The sequence below is a fragment of the Pleurodeles waltl genome, chromosome 9, assembly GCF_031143425.1.
Source record: "Pleurodeles waltl isolate 20211129_DDA chromosome 9, aPleWal1.hap1.20221129, whole genome shotgun sequence".
Taxonomy (NCBI): domain Eukaryota; kingdom Metazoa; phylum Chordata; class Amphibia; order Caudata; family Salamandridae; genus Pleurodeles; species Pleurodeles waltl.
This window is the reverse complement of record NC_090448.1, coordinates 871,848,827-871,866,130: the sequence shown is the minus strand read 5'-3', so window position 1 is coordinate 871,866,130 and position 17,304 is coordinate 871,848,827. Positions and strand designations below refer to the sequence as shown.

The 17,304-nt window shown below is 43.9% G+C and overlaps 1 protein-coding gene across 2 annotated transcripts in view; it reads right to left on the bottom strand.

The window, feature by feature from the left end:
- PPP4R3A (protein phosphatase 4 regulatory subunit 3A) overlaps positions 1–17,304 on the bottom strand; it is a 266,563-nt gene that overhangs the window by 204,983 nt on the left and 44,276 nt on the right. For both annotated transcript variants that reach the window (XM_069208168.1, XM_069208169.1), the window contains exon 3: positions 1,637–1,735. In XM_069208168.1, coding sequence (XP_069064269.1) covers positions 1,637–1,735 — 99 coding nt within the window. The remainder of the gene's footprint in view (positions 1–1,636; positions 1,736–17,304) is intronic.

The window sequence follows — 17,304 nt, the reverse complement described above, 5'->3', positions numbered from 1 at the left end:
GCCAACAGAAGTTATCTTGGAACTCCAACATTCCTTCTCTGCAGACTACAATAACTATAGAACACCATCGCCAAACTATTTTCACATCTCTGAACTGGAGATCTCATATCTCCAGCATGTCAAACATTCTGCTCTGTCCCAGTGGTACGATATTTCTCCTTCATGGCTGTATCCACTGCACATCTAGATATGTTTTGTGTTGGCTTCGGATGATCTTTTCTCATGGGCGTGGTTTTCTTACGTACAAGTAACCCAATCTGGTATCTCATTTTCAAACAGACTTGGCTGTTCCCCCAATCTGTTTAACATATCATTTCTCTAATGGAAACTGAAATGTTTGAAACAAAGTAGACTGTGCCAATTGAGTTCACGACTACACCACCACCTTGAGAACCAAATCATCTGCCACACAGAGGGCACCATTCACTGACTCTTATTGAAGACATGGACGTAGTTGTGCCCTGTCCGATTCATCTTACCCATTTCTGTAAAAACAGGCACATCTTCAAGCCACACTAAATAAACAAAAAAAAGCCAACACACGGTTGACACCAGAAGCTTTACACAAGAAATACTATAATAAACACTATTAACCAGGCACACCAACTATGCTTGTATTCCGGAATATGACTGCGTAATGGTCTGTGGCCACAACAGTGGGTAACTCGCAATATAAAAGGCTAAATAAAAATGCAGCACTACTCCTGTAATTTACTTATTTTGAATCTGGATATACAATATTTTTAAAACACCAGGTTCAGTGCTGCTGCATGCATGCACATTCACTTAATTAAATGTTACAGAACTAAAGTTCAATATTTGTTACTACAAAAAACAAGCACTGTCAAGGCCAAAAAGGTCTCATGTCTGGACCAATTGGATTTAGCAATGGTTTTAGTGAGGGGGGAAAAAAGCCTATGACGTGGATTGCCGCACCAAGTGAGGGCACACCTACAAAATCACACAGATGCTACTTAAAGAGACCTAAAGCAGGTGGGTAAATGGGGAAAGCAACACATGGTGGGGGAAGCAACAAAGGGCACGGAACAACGTGAAGCTAGTGGGAGAAGCACAGGGAGTGAAAAACTCAGGTGGGACAAGCACACTAAGGCGAAAGCACCAGGGAGACTGCAGGTTAGACCCACAAGGGTGACAGAGAAAAACGAAGAACACAGTGGAGGGAGAAGAGAAGTAAACAAAGGAGACAGTGCATATGTTTTCCAGCTGCCATTAAATTCCTAAACAAAAAGAAAACAGTAGTGCTTTAAAAATAAGGTGTACAAAGACACAAAAAAAGGACAGTCCACACAAGCTAATTAATAAACAAGAAAATGAGCAATAATTCTGATAAATGGTAAGAAATGGGCAGGCACTAATACCACTGTAAGCTGACAACAGCACGAAGAACATGTAAAAAAAAAAAAAAAAAAAAACATTTATCCCTAAGGTTTTTTTTCTTCTACAAGTGTCGCAGAAGCGTCTTACAATCGTTTCAATCTCCTCAGTGTAGCACTTTTAAAGAGAAGTTTAATCAGCTTTCTGCATCAGAAACCAATGATTACGAAAGGCCTGCTATGGCTTGGTGAGAGAGAGAACATTCTGACTGTAATTTTAATAATTTAAGTTTAAAACTTACCTGACATATCTTTTCCCAGATTTCATCACATCCTGCTTTTTCTTGAAAACTAAGAGCCAAATCATAATTTTCAGCTTCAGACCACACAATTAAGGTGTCCTAAAAGAATCCAAGAATACGCGTTAAGACTATTCAGTAAGATAGATAGATCTTACAATTTAAGCAACTAACAGCCACAGTTCATAAAATATGAATGTGACCATTCAAATTGGCATGCAAATTTGGACATCCAGCAACACAGCTGGTAGATCAGATTAGGTCAAGTCTGGAGGGTGGGTTGATACTTATCCAGCTAATTTTGACATCCCACAAAATACTCAATGAGAGCTGTTTTGGGCCGGGGACAAAGTGACCTACCATAAAATTAATAAAAGCCCTACCCTACCTTCAACAGTACTTGTTTCAGGTTTGAGGACTAGAGCAAGGAGAAGCACCAGACTCAGACGTGATGTATACCATTCATTGCCCCTTCCTGCTTTGTCGCTAACTTGAGTGAGGAGAGTAGACGTCATTGTACAAAGTTAAGCATCTGACAAAACTGGACAGATAGAGGCTACACGCTGCAAAAAAGCTCACAAGACACTTTTACAGGACAGCTCCGCCATCACTCATGAAATCAGGCACCTTCCTCTATCCAGTCTAATATTGTACATCATATGAGAAGTGCCTAGTTGGAAAGAGGATTGTCTGGAATCATGTGCTTTCCTCTCTAAGAGATAAGTAGCACGATTGATTTAAAAGTTTCTAGGAGGGAGCAAGATACTAACATTTTTCTGCACTGCAAATTGCAAAAAAAACATTGAAAATATTGAATGCCACCTTTTTGAAATCAGATGCGAAAAGAGATGGATTCTTACCTGTAATACGATTTCTCCTGCAGGGGAATCAACTTAAATCATGTGCAGTGAAAAGCCCTACCCACGTGTGAGTTCAAACCGCTTCTTCCAAAGAATACAGTTCTCTGCTTTATCTTTGCCTTGTTTTGGAAAGGCTAGGAATTTACAGATGGCAAAAATAATTTTGCAGCCTACAAATTTCCTCCACTTAAAAACAGACATGTCCTGAGAACAATAGGGGACATTTTAAAAGCCTTTTTTGCAAAACGTTTTCAAATAAATGAAGGGAAATGTAGTCAAATATGTTGCTGTAACATCAAGCTGAAAAGTGACAATGTGCCTTTGAGGACTTCAAGCCCACCTGAAGCCCATCATGCCATGCAGGTGACAGTTGCCCCAGTCCTTTTTCCGGTCTCCTGGAGGTACGAGTCTAGAGATCTGACCTCTGCTGTTTCAGACTCTCTCTCTCTCTTAACCTGACTTCACTTAAACTCCTTTATGGCTTAGAGTAATCTTTTGGCTTTTCCTGAAAGGGAAAATTGAACTGTCCTGCCCGTGACTGGAAGACTGTTACAAAAGCCCCCCATAGTGTGTGCATTCTTCATCTTCTGGCCTCTCACATCCTGGACAGATGCAAGCACTGCAAGACCTTCTCCACAGAGATTTGAGGGGGGAAAAAAAACAAAAAAGATTTAGCACAGAAAGATTTGCGAGGCAGAAAGAAGCAAACATTTCAGAGTACCGTGATGGACATCGCTGAGGGTGTTACAGTGTATCACAGAATCTACGGCTTCTGTAGAGACAACTGAATCGGCTTACAAGAATGAAGGTGGTGACTCCTCCTTTAGAATCATACTCTGAATATTCCGGAGCCTACTCACCAACTAGGCCTCTCTCCAATGGCAATTCCATACTCTTATCCACCACATTTGTCTTTTAGAGCTATGACACTTCCAGCTCCTACTCGTTGTATTCTTTCTTCACTGCGACCACCAGCCATCACCACGCAGAGCTCCAACTACAGGACCTCTCCCGGTAGCAGTTCCCTCAAAGCATGACTGTAAGGAAATGCCTCCTTGGCATGGTTGCCCCCTGACTTTTTGCCTTTGCTGATGCTATGTTTACAATTGAAAGTGTGCTGAGGCCTGCTAACCAGGCCCCAGCACCAGTGTTCTTTCCCTAACCTGTACTTTTGTATCCACAATTACAGACCATGGCATCCAGATAAGTCCCTTGTAACTGGTACTTCTAGTACCAAGGGCCCTGATGCCAAGGAAGGTCTCTAAGGGCTGCAGCATGTCTTATGCCACCCTGGAGACCTCTCACTCAGCACAGACACACTGCTTGCCAGCTTGTGTGTGCTAGTGAGGACAAAACGAGTAAGTCGACATGGCACTCCCCTCAGGGTGCCATGCCAGCCTCTCACTGCCTATGCAGTATAGGTAAGACACCCCTCTAGCAGGCCTTACAGCCCTAAGGCAGGGTGCACTATACCATAGGTGAGGGTACCAGTGCATGAGCATGGTACCCCTACAGTGTCTAAACAAAACCTTAGACATTGTAAGTGCAGGGTAGCCATAAGAGTATATGGTCTGGGAGTCTGTCAAACACGAACTCCACAGCACCATAATGGCTACACTGAAAACTGGGAAGTTTGGTATCAAACTTCTCAGCACAATAAATGCACACTGATGCCAGTGTACATTTTATTGCAAAATACACCCCAGAGGGCACCTTAGAGGTGCCCCCTGAAACTTAACCGACTATCCGTGTAGGCTGACTAGTTCCAGCAGCCTGCCACACTAGAGACATGTTGCTGGCCCCATGGGGAGAGTGCCTTTGTCACTCTGAGGCCAGTAACAAAGCCTGCACTGGGTGGGGATGCTAACACCTCCCCCAGGCAGGAGCTGTAACACCTGGCGGTGAGCCTCAAAGGCTCACCCCTTTGTCACAGCACCGCAGGGCACTCCAGCTAGTGGAGTTGCCCGCCCCCTCCGGCCCCAGCCCCCACTTTTGGCGGCAAGGCCGGGGAAAAGAATGAGAATAACAAGGAGGAGTCACTGGCCAGTCAGGACAGCCCCTAAGGTGTCCTGAGCTGAGGTGACTAACTTTTAGAAATCCTCCATCTTGCAGATGGAGGATTCCCCCAATAGGGTTAGGATTGTGACCCCCTCCCCTTGGAAGGAGGCACAAAGAGGGTGTACCCACCCTCAGGGCTAGTAGCCATTGGCTACTAACCCCCCAGACCTAAACACGCCCTTAAATTTAGTATTTAAGGGCTACCCTGAACCCTAGAAAATTAGATTCCTGCAAACTACAAGAAGAAGGACTGCCTAGCTGAAAACCCCTGCAGAGGAAGACCAGAAGACGACAACTGCCTTGGCTCCAGAAACTCACGGCCTGTCTCCTGCCTTCCAAAGAACTCTGCTCCAGCGACGCCTTCCAAGGGACCAGCGACCTCTGAATCCTCTGAGGACTGCCCTGCTTCGAAAAAGACAAGAAACTCCAGAGGACAGCGGACCTGCTCCAAAAAGACTGCAACTTTGTTTCGAGGAGCAGCTTTAAAGACCCTGCAATCTCCCCGCAAGAAGCGTGAGACTTGCAACACTGCACCCGGCGACCCCGACTCGGCTGGTGGAGAACCAACACCTCAGGGAGGACCCCCGGACTACTCTCCGACTGTGAGTACCAAAACCTGTCCCCCCTGAGCCCCCACAGCGCCGCCTGCAGAGGGAATCCCGAGGCTTCCCCTGACCGCGACTCTCTGAAACCTAAGTCCCGACGCCTGGAAAAGACCCTGCACCCGCAGCCCCCAGGACCTGAAGGACCGGACTTTCACTGGAGAAGTGACCCCCAGGAGTCCCTCTCCCTTGCCCAAGTGGAGGTTTCCCCGAGGAAGCCCCCCCTTGCCTGCCTGCAGCGCTGAAGAGATCCGTTGATCTCTCATAGACTAACATTGAAAACCCGACGCTTGTTTCTACACTGCACCCGGCCGCCCCCGCGCTGCTGAGGGTGAAATTTCTGTGTGGGCTTGTGTCCCCCCCGGTGCCCTACAAAACCCTCCTGGTCTGCCCTCCGAAGACGCGGGTACTTACCTGCAAGCAGACCGGAACCGGGGCACCCCCTTCTCTCCATTCTAGCCTATGCGTTTTGGGCACCACTTTGAACTCTGCACCTGACCGGCCCTGAGCTGCTGGTGTGGTGACTTTGGGGTTGCTCTGAACCCCCAACGGTGGGCTACCTTGGACCAAGAACTGAACCCTGTAAGTGTCTTACTTACCTGGTAAAACTAACAAAAACTTACCTCCCCCAGGAACTGTGAAAATTGCACTAAGTGTCCACTTTTAAAGTAGCTATTTGTGAACAACTTGAAAAGTATACATGCAATTGAAATGATTCAAAGTTCCTAATGTACTTACCTGCAATACCTTTCAAACAAGATATTACATGTTAAATTTGAACCTGTGGTTCTTAAAATAAACTAAGAAAATATATTTTTCTATAACAAAACCTATTGGCTGGATTTGTCTCTGAGTGTGTGTACCTCATTTATTGTCTATGTGTATGTACAGCAAATGCTTAACACTACTCCTTGGATAAGCCTACTGCTCGACCACACTACCACAAAATAGAGCATTAGTACTATCTATTTTTACCACTATTTTACCTCTAAGGGGAACCCTTGGACTCTGTGCATGCTATTCCTTACTTTGAAATAGCACATACAGAGCCAACTTCCTACAATGACAATTTGCCATTACATCATTCCAGGCCTCGGCACAGTTCTAGGACAAGGTCATGGTCTCATAGTTCAAGATCTAGGGAATCAAGGCATTCCTCTTCAGGGTCTTTGTTTGATTTAAAAAAACGTGGACAAAGTTGCACCTCAGAAGCCTAACTACACTTCAACTTATCAAGAGTACCACCAGCCGAGCATGTGGGCTATAACCACTTTTAGGCTCCCCACTGCCCCCTCTCCATATCTGAAACACTAATTCTGCTCTTCCCATTCCTCCCTTTAATTCCCAGTGACATTTTAAAGAATGTGGACTAGAATTGATGACTACGAATTGAGTGTGTTCACTTTGTGGGGAAACAGTATTGTTGAAATAGGTATTATCTGTACAGTGTTAATGAGAAGGGCATAGTATTTTCAGACCCCTTTTATTGTATTTGTGATGTTTACTAGGAACAAAAGCAAAAAACTTAAGTGACAAAAAGAGCACCACCAAATTTAGCATTATTAATGCAACTTAAAGGAAATGTTACTTACTTGTAATCAAAGTTCAGCATCATAGCTATCTGTAAGTTATATACAGAGAATATGACAAACAGCATACAGGGAACAATGAACACTTCTATTCATTATTGTAGTATGAATTCATGTTTAATTGAAGGAAAAGGATGGCTGCTAGGTAAAGAGGACAGAAGGTTAAAACAAATGCACTGCTCCAATAAGGAGCTAGCAGATTCCATCTCATAGTTGGTACAGCACTGGCAGTTTGCCTCACTGCTCGAGTTCTATTTGAAAGACTGTATCTAATGTATTAAAGATCCACTGCAGTTAAAACTAACAGGGGAGGTGGGAGGGTTGCTCATGATTTCAGAGGATACCCATACTACAGAATTAGGATTACAAGTAACATTTCCTTAGAAAGGCAGGAATATCACAGATAGTCGTGAATAGAGAACAGAAAGTATCTCTCTCAAAAGTAGATGTCAATATTCAATAGCGAAGACAGGCTAGTATGGCTGCATGAGTACAGCAATGTCAACCAAAACGTTTTTTTTATTATTATTTATTTTTTATAAACACTGCTTGGTCGATTAAGGTGTCGGTCGTGGTATCTTAACAGTAATACTCAGTGGCTGTTTTATATACGTCCACCAGAGAACATTTCTCAATTAAGCAGCAGCTGCCTTTCCTCATGTACTGTGTACTTTCAGTCTACCAGGAAGAGGCTCATTACCTACCTGATGACAACAAGCTATGCACGTAACTAATATAGCATGCCATCCTGTCCAGTGGAGATCATGACTAACAATTGATTAGTTTTACGCCTTTGCTCCATGCAAGTAAAACCTTGACACTCTCAACATCAAATGAAGGAAAGTATCTCTATGCTCGATTAGAGGGGTTACTGAAACATACCAGTAAATAAATTGTTTGATTTATGTGAACATTCTACACTACCTTAAAGAAAGGAGGTGTTCAAGATTACTCTTCTGCAGTAAAACACTGTATGGTTTTAATGTCAATGTCAATGCCTCAGGTTCACAAGCCCTCCTAGCTGATGTGATAGCTAATACAAGCAGCACCAAAAATGTCACTACAATGCAACCATCTTCATCAGTTCAAATATAGGCGTTATTAATATGGAAAGAATCAATCAAGCAGAAGGCGGACACCTAGGAGGAAATATTTTCTACAAGTTTTCACAAAAAGTCTTTGACCACTGGAATTGTTAGCAACAATTTGTCAGTAGGTCTTTTCCGTATGCCAGGATAATCTTTATTTTTAAAGACGAAAACTGAGGATTTGATCTTGTCAAGTGCAGAAGATAGGGACTAATGACAGCTTGACAAGTAATTGTGTCATCACCATTTTAGAGGCACCAAATTACAAATCCTTTCCATTTAAAGATCCAGGATGTTTTAGAAGAAGAGTGTTTACTTTTTTTTTTTTTTTTTTTAGATTCAGGTGACCATGTTTAACAACCACAGGAGAAATAATGTATTTTTTTTCTATTTTTTTTACAATGGCTAGTCCAGGGAAAAAGTAAAAGAAAGCCTAGTTTTGTTTTTACTACGAGGTGGCTTTTTGCACCTATGCTGCATGGCATTCCAGAGTCCCAGCACAATGTCCAGAACATTCTACATTTAGGACTACCGGTGGAGGTGCTATGATACAGAACATTCATTATTTTCCAACTTTTTTAGTGAGCAAACACATAATTGAATCTGGAAAGAAGTAGTGTACAGCCTTCACGTTCATAAAACTCAATACAGAGCTACGAGTTTGCAGTTGAGTGGGCTTTCCAGTATTTTCTATACTGTAAAAAAAAGTGTGGGATGACAATCCTCTTTAAAGGGGCATTCCCTCCTGAAAAGAAAGAAAAAAAAGACAGTTACCAGTTCTCTCCAGTGTTACTATACAAAAACTGGAATGAATTATATCGCCAAAAAGAAAATCCCTAGAACAACCTCGAGTGCGGAAACTAATCTACAAGTCTAATTCGAACTCTAGGGTTCACGGGCATGTGAAGAAAGACATAAGGAAAAGATTCATTTTCTTGCTGAGACCAAGATTTTGCTGGCCATTGATACAATGCTATTAAAGCACTGAGAGCTACGAAGTATTCACTTTTCTGGAAAGTGTATGGGATCATGGGTCTCCTTGTTTCAAGTCCGAGCACAAGGCTACAAAACTCAGACTGTCCCAAACAGCCACTAAAAAGCTGCTGAAGAAAACAGACTTTCATCAGCTAGAAAGACGTTGCCATAAACAGGGACATACAGATGAAAACTACAGAAAATGGTTGTCTGGGTAATGCAGAGGTCAGAGACTAAGTTGTAGCAGCTGATGTACAAGGCTGTCACAAGTAAGCAGCAATAGTAGATTTGGGACCTTTGTCAGACAAGAGAAGGATTTCTCAGCATGGAATTGCACTTTTTCAGAGAGGAGGCCTAATTCAAATGTTTCATGCCCTTACAGACAAAAGGGAAGGTATCCATATACTTATGATTTTGTCAATTAAACTAATGGATACAGCTCCTGAGCTACATCACTCTAGAGAAAAGATTGAATCTCATTTACTTTTTTTAAAGTATTAGACAATAAGTTACAGCAGATATAGCAATCCAGGGGAACACGCTGATTTTTTAAATGTATTCCAGGAGTAGCCAATTTGCAAAGATCCAATTCGGGCCTTAGGTCTTCCCTGACCTAAAAAGGAACTAAGTTGGCTTTGGAAGAAGTATTGCTAAGAGAATTTGTGACTGCAGGAAGTCCCACGGAAAGAAGGAAACAAAAAGGTGTCTTCTGTGTCTGCTGACAAGCTAAAATGATGTGTTAGATAAAAACTGCAGATTCAAAGAGGTGGACAAGATACTAATAGGCACAGAATAAAAAGAATTAATGGCAGGACAAAAATGGGAAAATATTCAAAGCAAGTAAATATATGAAAGATCCAGTGCTGGAGAAGATTTGAGTTCTTAGTATTCCCACATTTAAAGTATTTTGAAGAGTGACTAACATTGCCTATGCATCCTTATTTGATATGCACCAATTTAGGCAAGAGTTAAAGGAGTCAGATTCAACTTTTGGAGCAAGTGCCAAGGGACTACTTTTAGTAACCGGTCTACATGGGCCTACTTATAGTGGAATATTTAAAGCAGATGAAAATATTTCCCCTAAATACACTCCTGCTCAACAGGAAAATTCAAGGCTCATAACAGCTGAAATAGTAGTTATAAAGAAAATGGACTTTATTCTAACTGGGAAACTAGATCAGTATAGTCATCTACACGTGAAAGAGTTCAGTATGAGATTAAGTAGAGCAAATAGCTTTAAACAGGCAGCTGTTAAAGTACTGTAAACTGTAAAAAGTGTAATGGTTGTATGTTTCATATGTATATTCCTGCACAATCACAAAAGGTCAAAGAGACAATGCAGTCACACAGGAGCAATTATAAAGTTGGGAACTGAATAGCAAAGTCAAGATAGACACTGGCTGAGGCACCTTAACTTGGACTCCCTTAAGTTGTGGCTGCTGCCTGTTTCGAAGCAAAATAAAAAGCAAAACGGGCAAGCAGTAATTTCTAGAGCAGATATCTTCCCCCCCCCCCCCCCCCCCCCCAACCACCCTGAAAAATTTTGCACTTAGTGTGCAACTTCTCTCCTACTCTTTTCCATTCTCTGTTGCCTTATCGTGTTTGCGGTCTTCATGTCATGGAAAAACGGCATGAAGACACGCAACCGCCGGCAGCTAAACCTGAAAAAAAATGAGCGAGCACCCTGTCAGCCAAGCGAGTCTCAATATGGCTGGAGGTAATCTGCTCTATGCTCCCAGTCTGCCAAACTGTTCAGGGATGGTGTAATCTTTGGAGCTCCATATCACAGCATACCATGTTTCGTGACGAATTACTAGCAAAGACGCCACAAACAGTACAGCACTCCGTTTTCATACTGAACCCAGAGTAACCAGTCTGCCAAAAGAGACAGCAGGGAGAGGTTCCATACATGGATGTAGAACCCATAAATGGAAGGATGGTTAGGATTTGGAGTGTTCAACAAGACCTACAAGTTAAAAGTACCTATTCTAACTTCAATCCTTGTAAATCAACCAAGCCTCAAACTTGCAGGGTACAAAGACCATTCAGATTTTGGTACCAACTCCTCCTCACAGCTGCTCAAAAGCCATTTTATGAGAAAAAGAAAAAAATGCATGTGCGCCACCAAAAGATGCTGCCCAAAACCTTAACTTTAGTAATGCAGAAACAAATGCTAAAACAATATTAAAGAAATCACCACAGGAGGTACTTAAAGCGAAGTGATTTAAAGTGATGAATTACCAGACGTAACAACTGAAAGAGCAGCATACACCCCTACCAAAAACTGAGGTCTGCGAAAACAAATCCCAAAATAGAAAGGCTAATTCTACAGCTGCGTGGCACGCCTTTTTGAAGTGGAGATAGGGTAAACATCAAGACCCACATAGCATATTCTGCCAATGATCCCATTCTGATTCCTTTAGATTCCGCACCCAGAAGAATGTTTACCCAATGCGAGAGTAAGTTTAATCCTTCACAGGACATCATTCAATAAGCACTGAGCCATAAGTGCACTTGAAAAGGGAATCTAATAAAATGCCAGAACCAAGTCAGATGTGTACTGAGGAAGGTGAAGTTAGCAATCCAATAAGAATTCTAAAAGGCAATCAGAGAAAGTGGTGTCTCTGCACTATAAGTTTACTGAACCTCTAGCATAAACACCAACTTAGGCCTAGGCTGTCCTCAAGACCACTTAAAGTACAGAATGCAGGAAGTACCAAGAATATGGAAAATAGGGTTTCCTACAGCCTACGATTTGCCATTCAAGGGAAAGTGTGGAGATGGGAGGGGAAGTTTTTCAACTAATGATGTCATGATGGAAATTAAAAACAAACCAATAGGCAGTAAAGTTAAATATATAAAGTGACTATTGGAAAAGAGCAAATTAACAATTACAGGCTATAAATCCAATAATTTGTCAACGAAAAGTTATGGTGGACATTCTTACCTATAGAAATAGAGACTATTAAGAAAGAAACTTGTAAGGCTTCTTCACGGAACTCAAATCAGATCTTAACTTGCACGTATCTATCAAAGGGGACCGATCAAAGAAGGTGGGAGCTTAAATAACATTTTAAAAGGAAGGGTGTGACTCCATTTTCACAGGCACCTATCAAGACTGAAAGGTTTGAGAAATTACTCCCTGATATTTGTGTTTTTCAAGTTCAGACGCTGAGACTGTAAGCGCATAACCCAAGTAAGGAGTTGGAGGATCTGTGGGGCCTAATGAAGTGAAGTCAGAGGGATGATAGGGTGGAAGGAGAGCAGAAGGGTGAAGATGAACTAGGGCTTGGAGACGGGGAGGCGGGGTGATGGGTGCATAGGAATGTACAGGTTGTGTAGTTATGGATGACAGTGAAGGCAACATATGCTCGCCAGTTGTACAGCCTCAGTACCTAAGAGGCACAGACCCCTACACATCACACCCTCTCAATAGAATTCTGAGTGCAATTAATTTAGGGTTGGCTTGGATAAACAGGATGGTACAGGGTAAAAGGGGATTGTGAGCACTAAACAGTGAGCTAGCTCTGAGTTGAAGCAGAGGGTGGGGGGCAAATGTAAACTAAAAACAAAAGAAACACAAACTTTACTGATGTGACCTGTTGTTACTATTCAATCAATAGGAGTAGTCCAACTGGCTAGGTGGCCTGTTTCAGCATAAAGCCCCTGGAGAATCTAATTATCTGCAGAAGGTTAACAGACCTCTTTATAACCATAAGAAAAGAGAAACAAAATTCTAAGAGCTTAGACAAAGCAGCAGCTGATGTAATTTACTGCAGTGGACATTTCCTGAGAGAACGATTTCTTAGTAAATAAAAGGCATCCTCAGAGCTAGCGTCATAGCAACAAAAATTAGGCATATAGCAATATTAATGAGGAAAACAGATAGGAGCCCTAGTAACATTATGAGAATACAGGCTGAAGGGCACCTTTGACTTTCGAATCTAGCCTTAAAACAGTCACAGAACCAATTATACATGACCTGAATACTGAATCACTCAAATCTGATTAATATTTAACCCCTTTGCTGCCAAGCCTTTTTTTGGCTATTTGGGGCAGTTTGGGCTTAGGCCCTCATAACTTTGTTCACATAAGCTACCCATGCCAAATTTGCGTCCTTTTTTTCATTTCCAACATCCTAGAGATACCCAGACTTTGTGGGTTCCCCTGAAGGAGACCAAGAAATTAGCCAAAATACACGAACATTTTGTTTTGTTTTTTTAAATGGGAAAAAAGGGCCGCGGAAGAAGGCTTGTGTTTTTTTCCCCTGACAATGGCATCAACAAAGGGGTTGCGCGGTGGTAAAATCACCGTCTTCCCAGCTTTCAGGAACAGGCCGACTTGAATTAGAAAACCCAATTTTTCAACACAATTTTGACATTTGACTGGGACATACCCCATTTTTACTATTTTTGGTGCTTTCAGCCTCCTTCCAGTTAGTGACCGAAATGGGTGAGAAACCAATGCTGGATCCCAGAAAGCTAAACATTTCTGAAAAGTAGACCAGATTCTGAATTCAGCAAGGGGTAATTTGTGTAGACCTACAAGTGTTTCCTACAGAAAATAACAGCTGAAATAAAAGAATATTGAAATTAAGGTAAAAAAAAAAAAAACAGTCATTTTTCTCCACTTTTACTCTAACTTTTTCCTGCGATGTCAGATTTTTGAAAGCAATATACCGTTACGTAAGCTGGACTCTTCTGGTTGCGGGGATATATAGGGCTTGTAGGTTCATCAAGAACCCTAGGTACCCAGAGCCAATAAATGAGCTGCACCTTACAATGGGTTTTCATTCTATACCAGGTATACAGCAATTCATTTGCTGAAATAAAAAAAGTGAAAAACAGGTATCAAGAAAACCTTTGCATTTCCAAAATGGCTACAAGATAAGGTGTTGAGAAGCAGTGGTTATTTGCACATCTCTGAATTCCGGGATGCCCATACTAGCATGTGAATTACAGGGCATTTCTCAAATAGACGCCTTTTTTTACACACACTTTTATATTTGGAAGGAAAAAATGTAGAGAAAGACCAGAGGCAATAACACTTGTTTTGCTACTGTGTGTTCCCCCAAGTCTCCTGATAAAAATGGTACCTCACTTGTGGGGGTAGGCCTAGCGCAGGCGACAGGAAAAGCCCCAAAACACAACGTGGACACATCACATTTTCACAAAGAAAACAGAGCTGTTTTTTGCAAAGTGCCTAGCTGTGGATTTTGGCCTCTAGCTCAGCCGGCACCTAGGGAAACCTAGCAAACCTGCGCAGTTTTGAAAACTAGACACCTAGGGGAATCCAAGATGGGGTGACTTGTGGGGCTCTGACCAGGTTCTGTTACCCAGAATCCTTTGCAAACCTCAAAATTTGGCCATAAAAAAACAAATTTTCCTCATTTCAGTGACAGAAAGTTCTGAAATCAGAGAGGAGCCACAAATTTCCTTCCACCAAGCGTTCCCCCAAGTTTCCCAATAAAAATGGTACCTCGCTTTTGTGGGTAGGCCTACTGCCCGCGAAAAGAAATGCCCCAAAACACTATCTGGACACACCAAAATTATCAAATACAAAATGACCTGTTTTTGCAGGGGGAGTGGGAGGGGGGCACCTGTGTTTTTGGTCCTGGGCTCAGCAGCCTTCTAGGGAAACCTACCAAACCCAGACATTTCTGAAAACTTGACACCCGAAGGAGTCCAGGGAGGTGTGACTTGCGTGGATGCCCCAATGTTTTCTTACCCAGAATCCTCAGCAAACCAAATATCCTAAAATAAATTTGCCCCCCCGGGGAGCGACCCTTGCCTAAGGGGTCGCTGCCTTTCTGTGAATTCCCAATACAAAAAAAAAAACTCCCTGGTGTCTTGTGGTTTCTGCCCCCCTTGTGGGCAGACTGGCCTCATAAAAATAGGCCGATCTTCCCCCAAGGGGGGCAGAAATGGCCTAAATATAATTTGCCCCCTTGGGAGCGACCCTTGCCTAAGGGGTTGCTCCCGAACTGTAAACAAACTGTAAAAAAAAAAAAAAAAAAAAATTATATATATATATATATATATATATATATATATATATATATATATATATATATATATATATATATATATTCAAACAAGGATGGTCTAAAGGTTGCTGGGTGGTGCACTCCACTGCCGGTGCTAGTGACAGAGGACCAATCTCGAAGAATACATATATATATGATCCCTGGAGCCTAGTGGTTACTGCCCCCCCGGGGGCAGATCGGCTGAACAATAGGCTGATCTGCCCCCAAGAGGGGCAGAAAAGGCCTTGAAAAAAATTCCCCCTCTGGGGAGCTCCCCTTATGCCAGTTTGTTTAAAAATACATCCCTGGTGTCTAGAGGGCATTTCAAAAGCCAGATCGCTTTACGATCCGGCTTTTGAACTGGTCTGAGAGACTTACTTCCTTTCCTTCCATTTGAAGCCTCTCAGTGGCCCCATCACATGACTGGGTAAGTGGCCTCTGATGAGGTCAGCGCATTAATGTGCGCAGATGTCATCAGACGTCACGTGGGGGGGATCAGAGTGTCGGGGTGGAAGGGGAAGGGTTTCCCCTTGTGTCCCTGCCTTGGGGGGGATGGGCAGGGAGCCCACAGAGGGAGCGCTAGCACTCCCTCTTAGCTTAGTGCCGAGGACGTAATGGTTACGGCCTCGACACATGAGCACTGTGCCGTTGGACGTAACCCTTACGTCCACGACACAGAAGGGGTTAAACTAAACTGGCCAACTGGCCTTCTATTGTTTTTAGATGGGGAATAAAATCTCACACATGCTGAAAGATCTGCCCACTCTTTAGGACATTATAAAAACGAGAATCTTGGTACCTACGTTAAGATTTCTTAAAAAAATTAAATCAAACAGATTACTGGCGATCAGAATGAAAAATACCAGTGCAATGGCAGGAAGCTAGTATTCCTCCATTATCTAAACTGGTGAAGGATCCTAGGCTCTGCTCTTCTACTCAGTCCATCTGCCTTTTGAATGACAACAGTAAGATTATGGGGAGACGAACAGCCAATCGTATGGAAGGAAATCTAGGGAATAAAACACTCAGCCTAGCAGGGTTTTTAAAGAGGCCTAGAGCAAAATATTACTCCTTCCATCCACTGTACACAGATAAGTCGATACTTCTCTCTTAACCTTACTAGATGCTAAAAAAGGCGGGGGTGGCCAATATGGCCGCTGAGTAGCAGCATCCTGCCGGAGCTCCGACACCAGATGATGTAGCGTGCCGGCCTGGGTGCCTGAATACGCGACTGGAGGTCGATTTGGAGCGGCCTGGGTCCCCTAGATGGCTTGGGGACCGGTGCAAGGCACCTGAGGCGGAGGCCTGCGCTGGACAGCCACGTGGTGGCCGGGGGCCTTGGGCGGAGCGGCGTCAGGGACGGCGCTCCCTGCGTGGTGGTTCTGCCGTTGCGCTGCTGAGGGGATCGCTGGAGCATATCTGGATGCCACATGCTGGCTGCGGTGATGAGATGAAGAGGGCGACCCGGCAGACGACGCTGCTGCGGAGCGAGGAGACCAGGCCTGTGCCGGCTGCCGCGTGCAGACGCGCGGCTGAGGAGGCCCATAGGGGGCATGGAGAGAGGTGCTGTCGGCACAACCCTGCAATAGCGGTGAGGCTGCTTGCGGTGTGCACTGGGAGGAAGGTGGCGCCAACGGGAGAGATGCGCCAGGCAATTTGGGCTCAGGTGGGAAGCACTGACCAGCAGCTGGGCGGACAAGTGGCACGGGACTTGCTGGAGTGGTGGACTGGGAGGGAGCTGCGGGAGACACGCTGAGGTGTCTGGGTGGAGGAGAGCTGCTGGACACCCCCTCACCGCTGAGAGATGAGGCCCCCAGGGAGAGGGGCACCACGGAGGACAAACAGGTGACCTGTAGGTCTGAATCTCAAACTGCTGGGCCATAAAACAGAGAAAAGCCAGCGTATAATAACTTGTCAGCACTGCTAAGTGCACCTGTCGTGCGGGCGGTGATTGGTGGGGGTGCCCACTGCTGGCGGGACGGTGCCGGGCCATAAACCAGAGAGAAGACAGCGTAGAGCAATTTGTTGGCCTGATTGAGTATACCTGTTGTGTCAGGAGGTGTATTCCCTATTGGCAATCGAGGAGCATGGACATTTAGGAATGGCATCCCAAATGCACAGCAAAAAAGAGAGCCCCCTTCACTAAAACCTCTGCCAAAAGAACAGAGCAGACAAGATCGCCAGAAGCCGGGTGCAGAGATGCGGCAGGGCCTGGGTTGCCAGAGAATGATGGAGCTCCCCTGACGAGAGCATTCATGGAACAACTCTTCGAGTCCCTACATGATGACCTTGCAACACTGAAGCAGGAAATAACAGCCGATATTAAAGACCTAAAAAGGGAGGTGCTTGACCTGGGCCAGCAGGTGGACACAGTGGAACAAGCCCAGGACGCAATTGGGGAGGAACAGGACCGTCATTGGAGAGAACTCCTCGCCCTACAAGACAAGAACTGCAATACCAGAGAGGACCTAGAA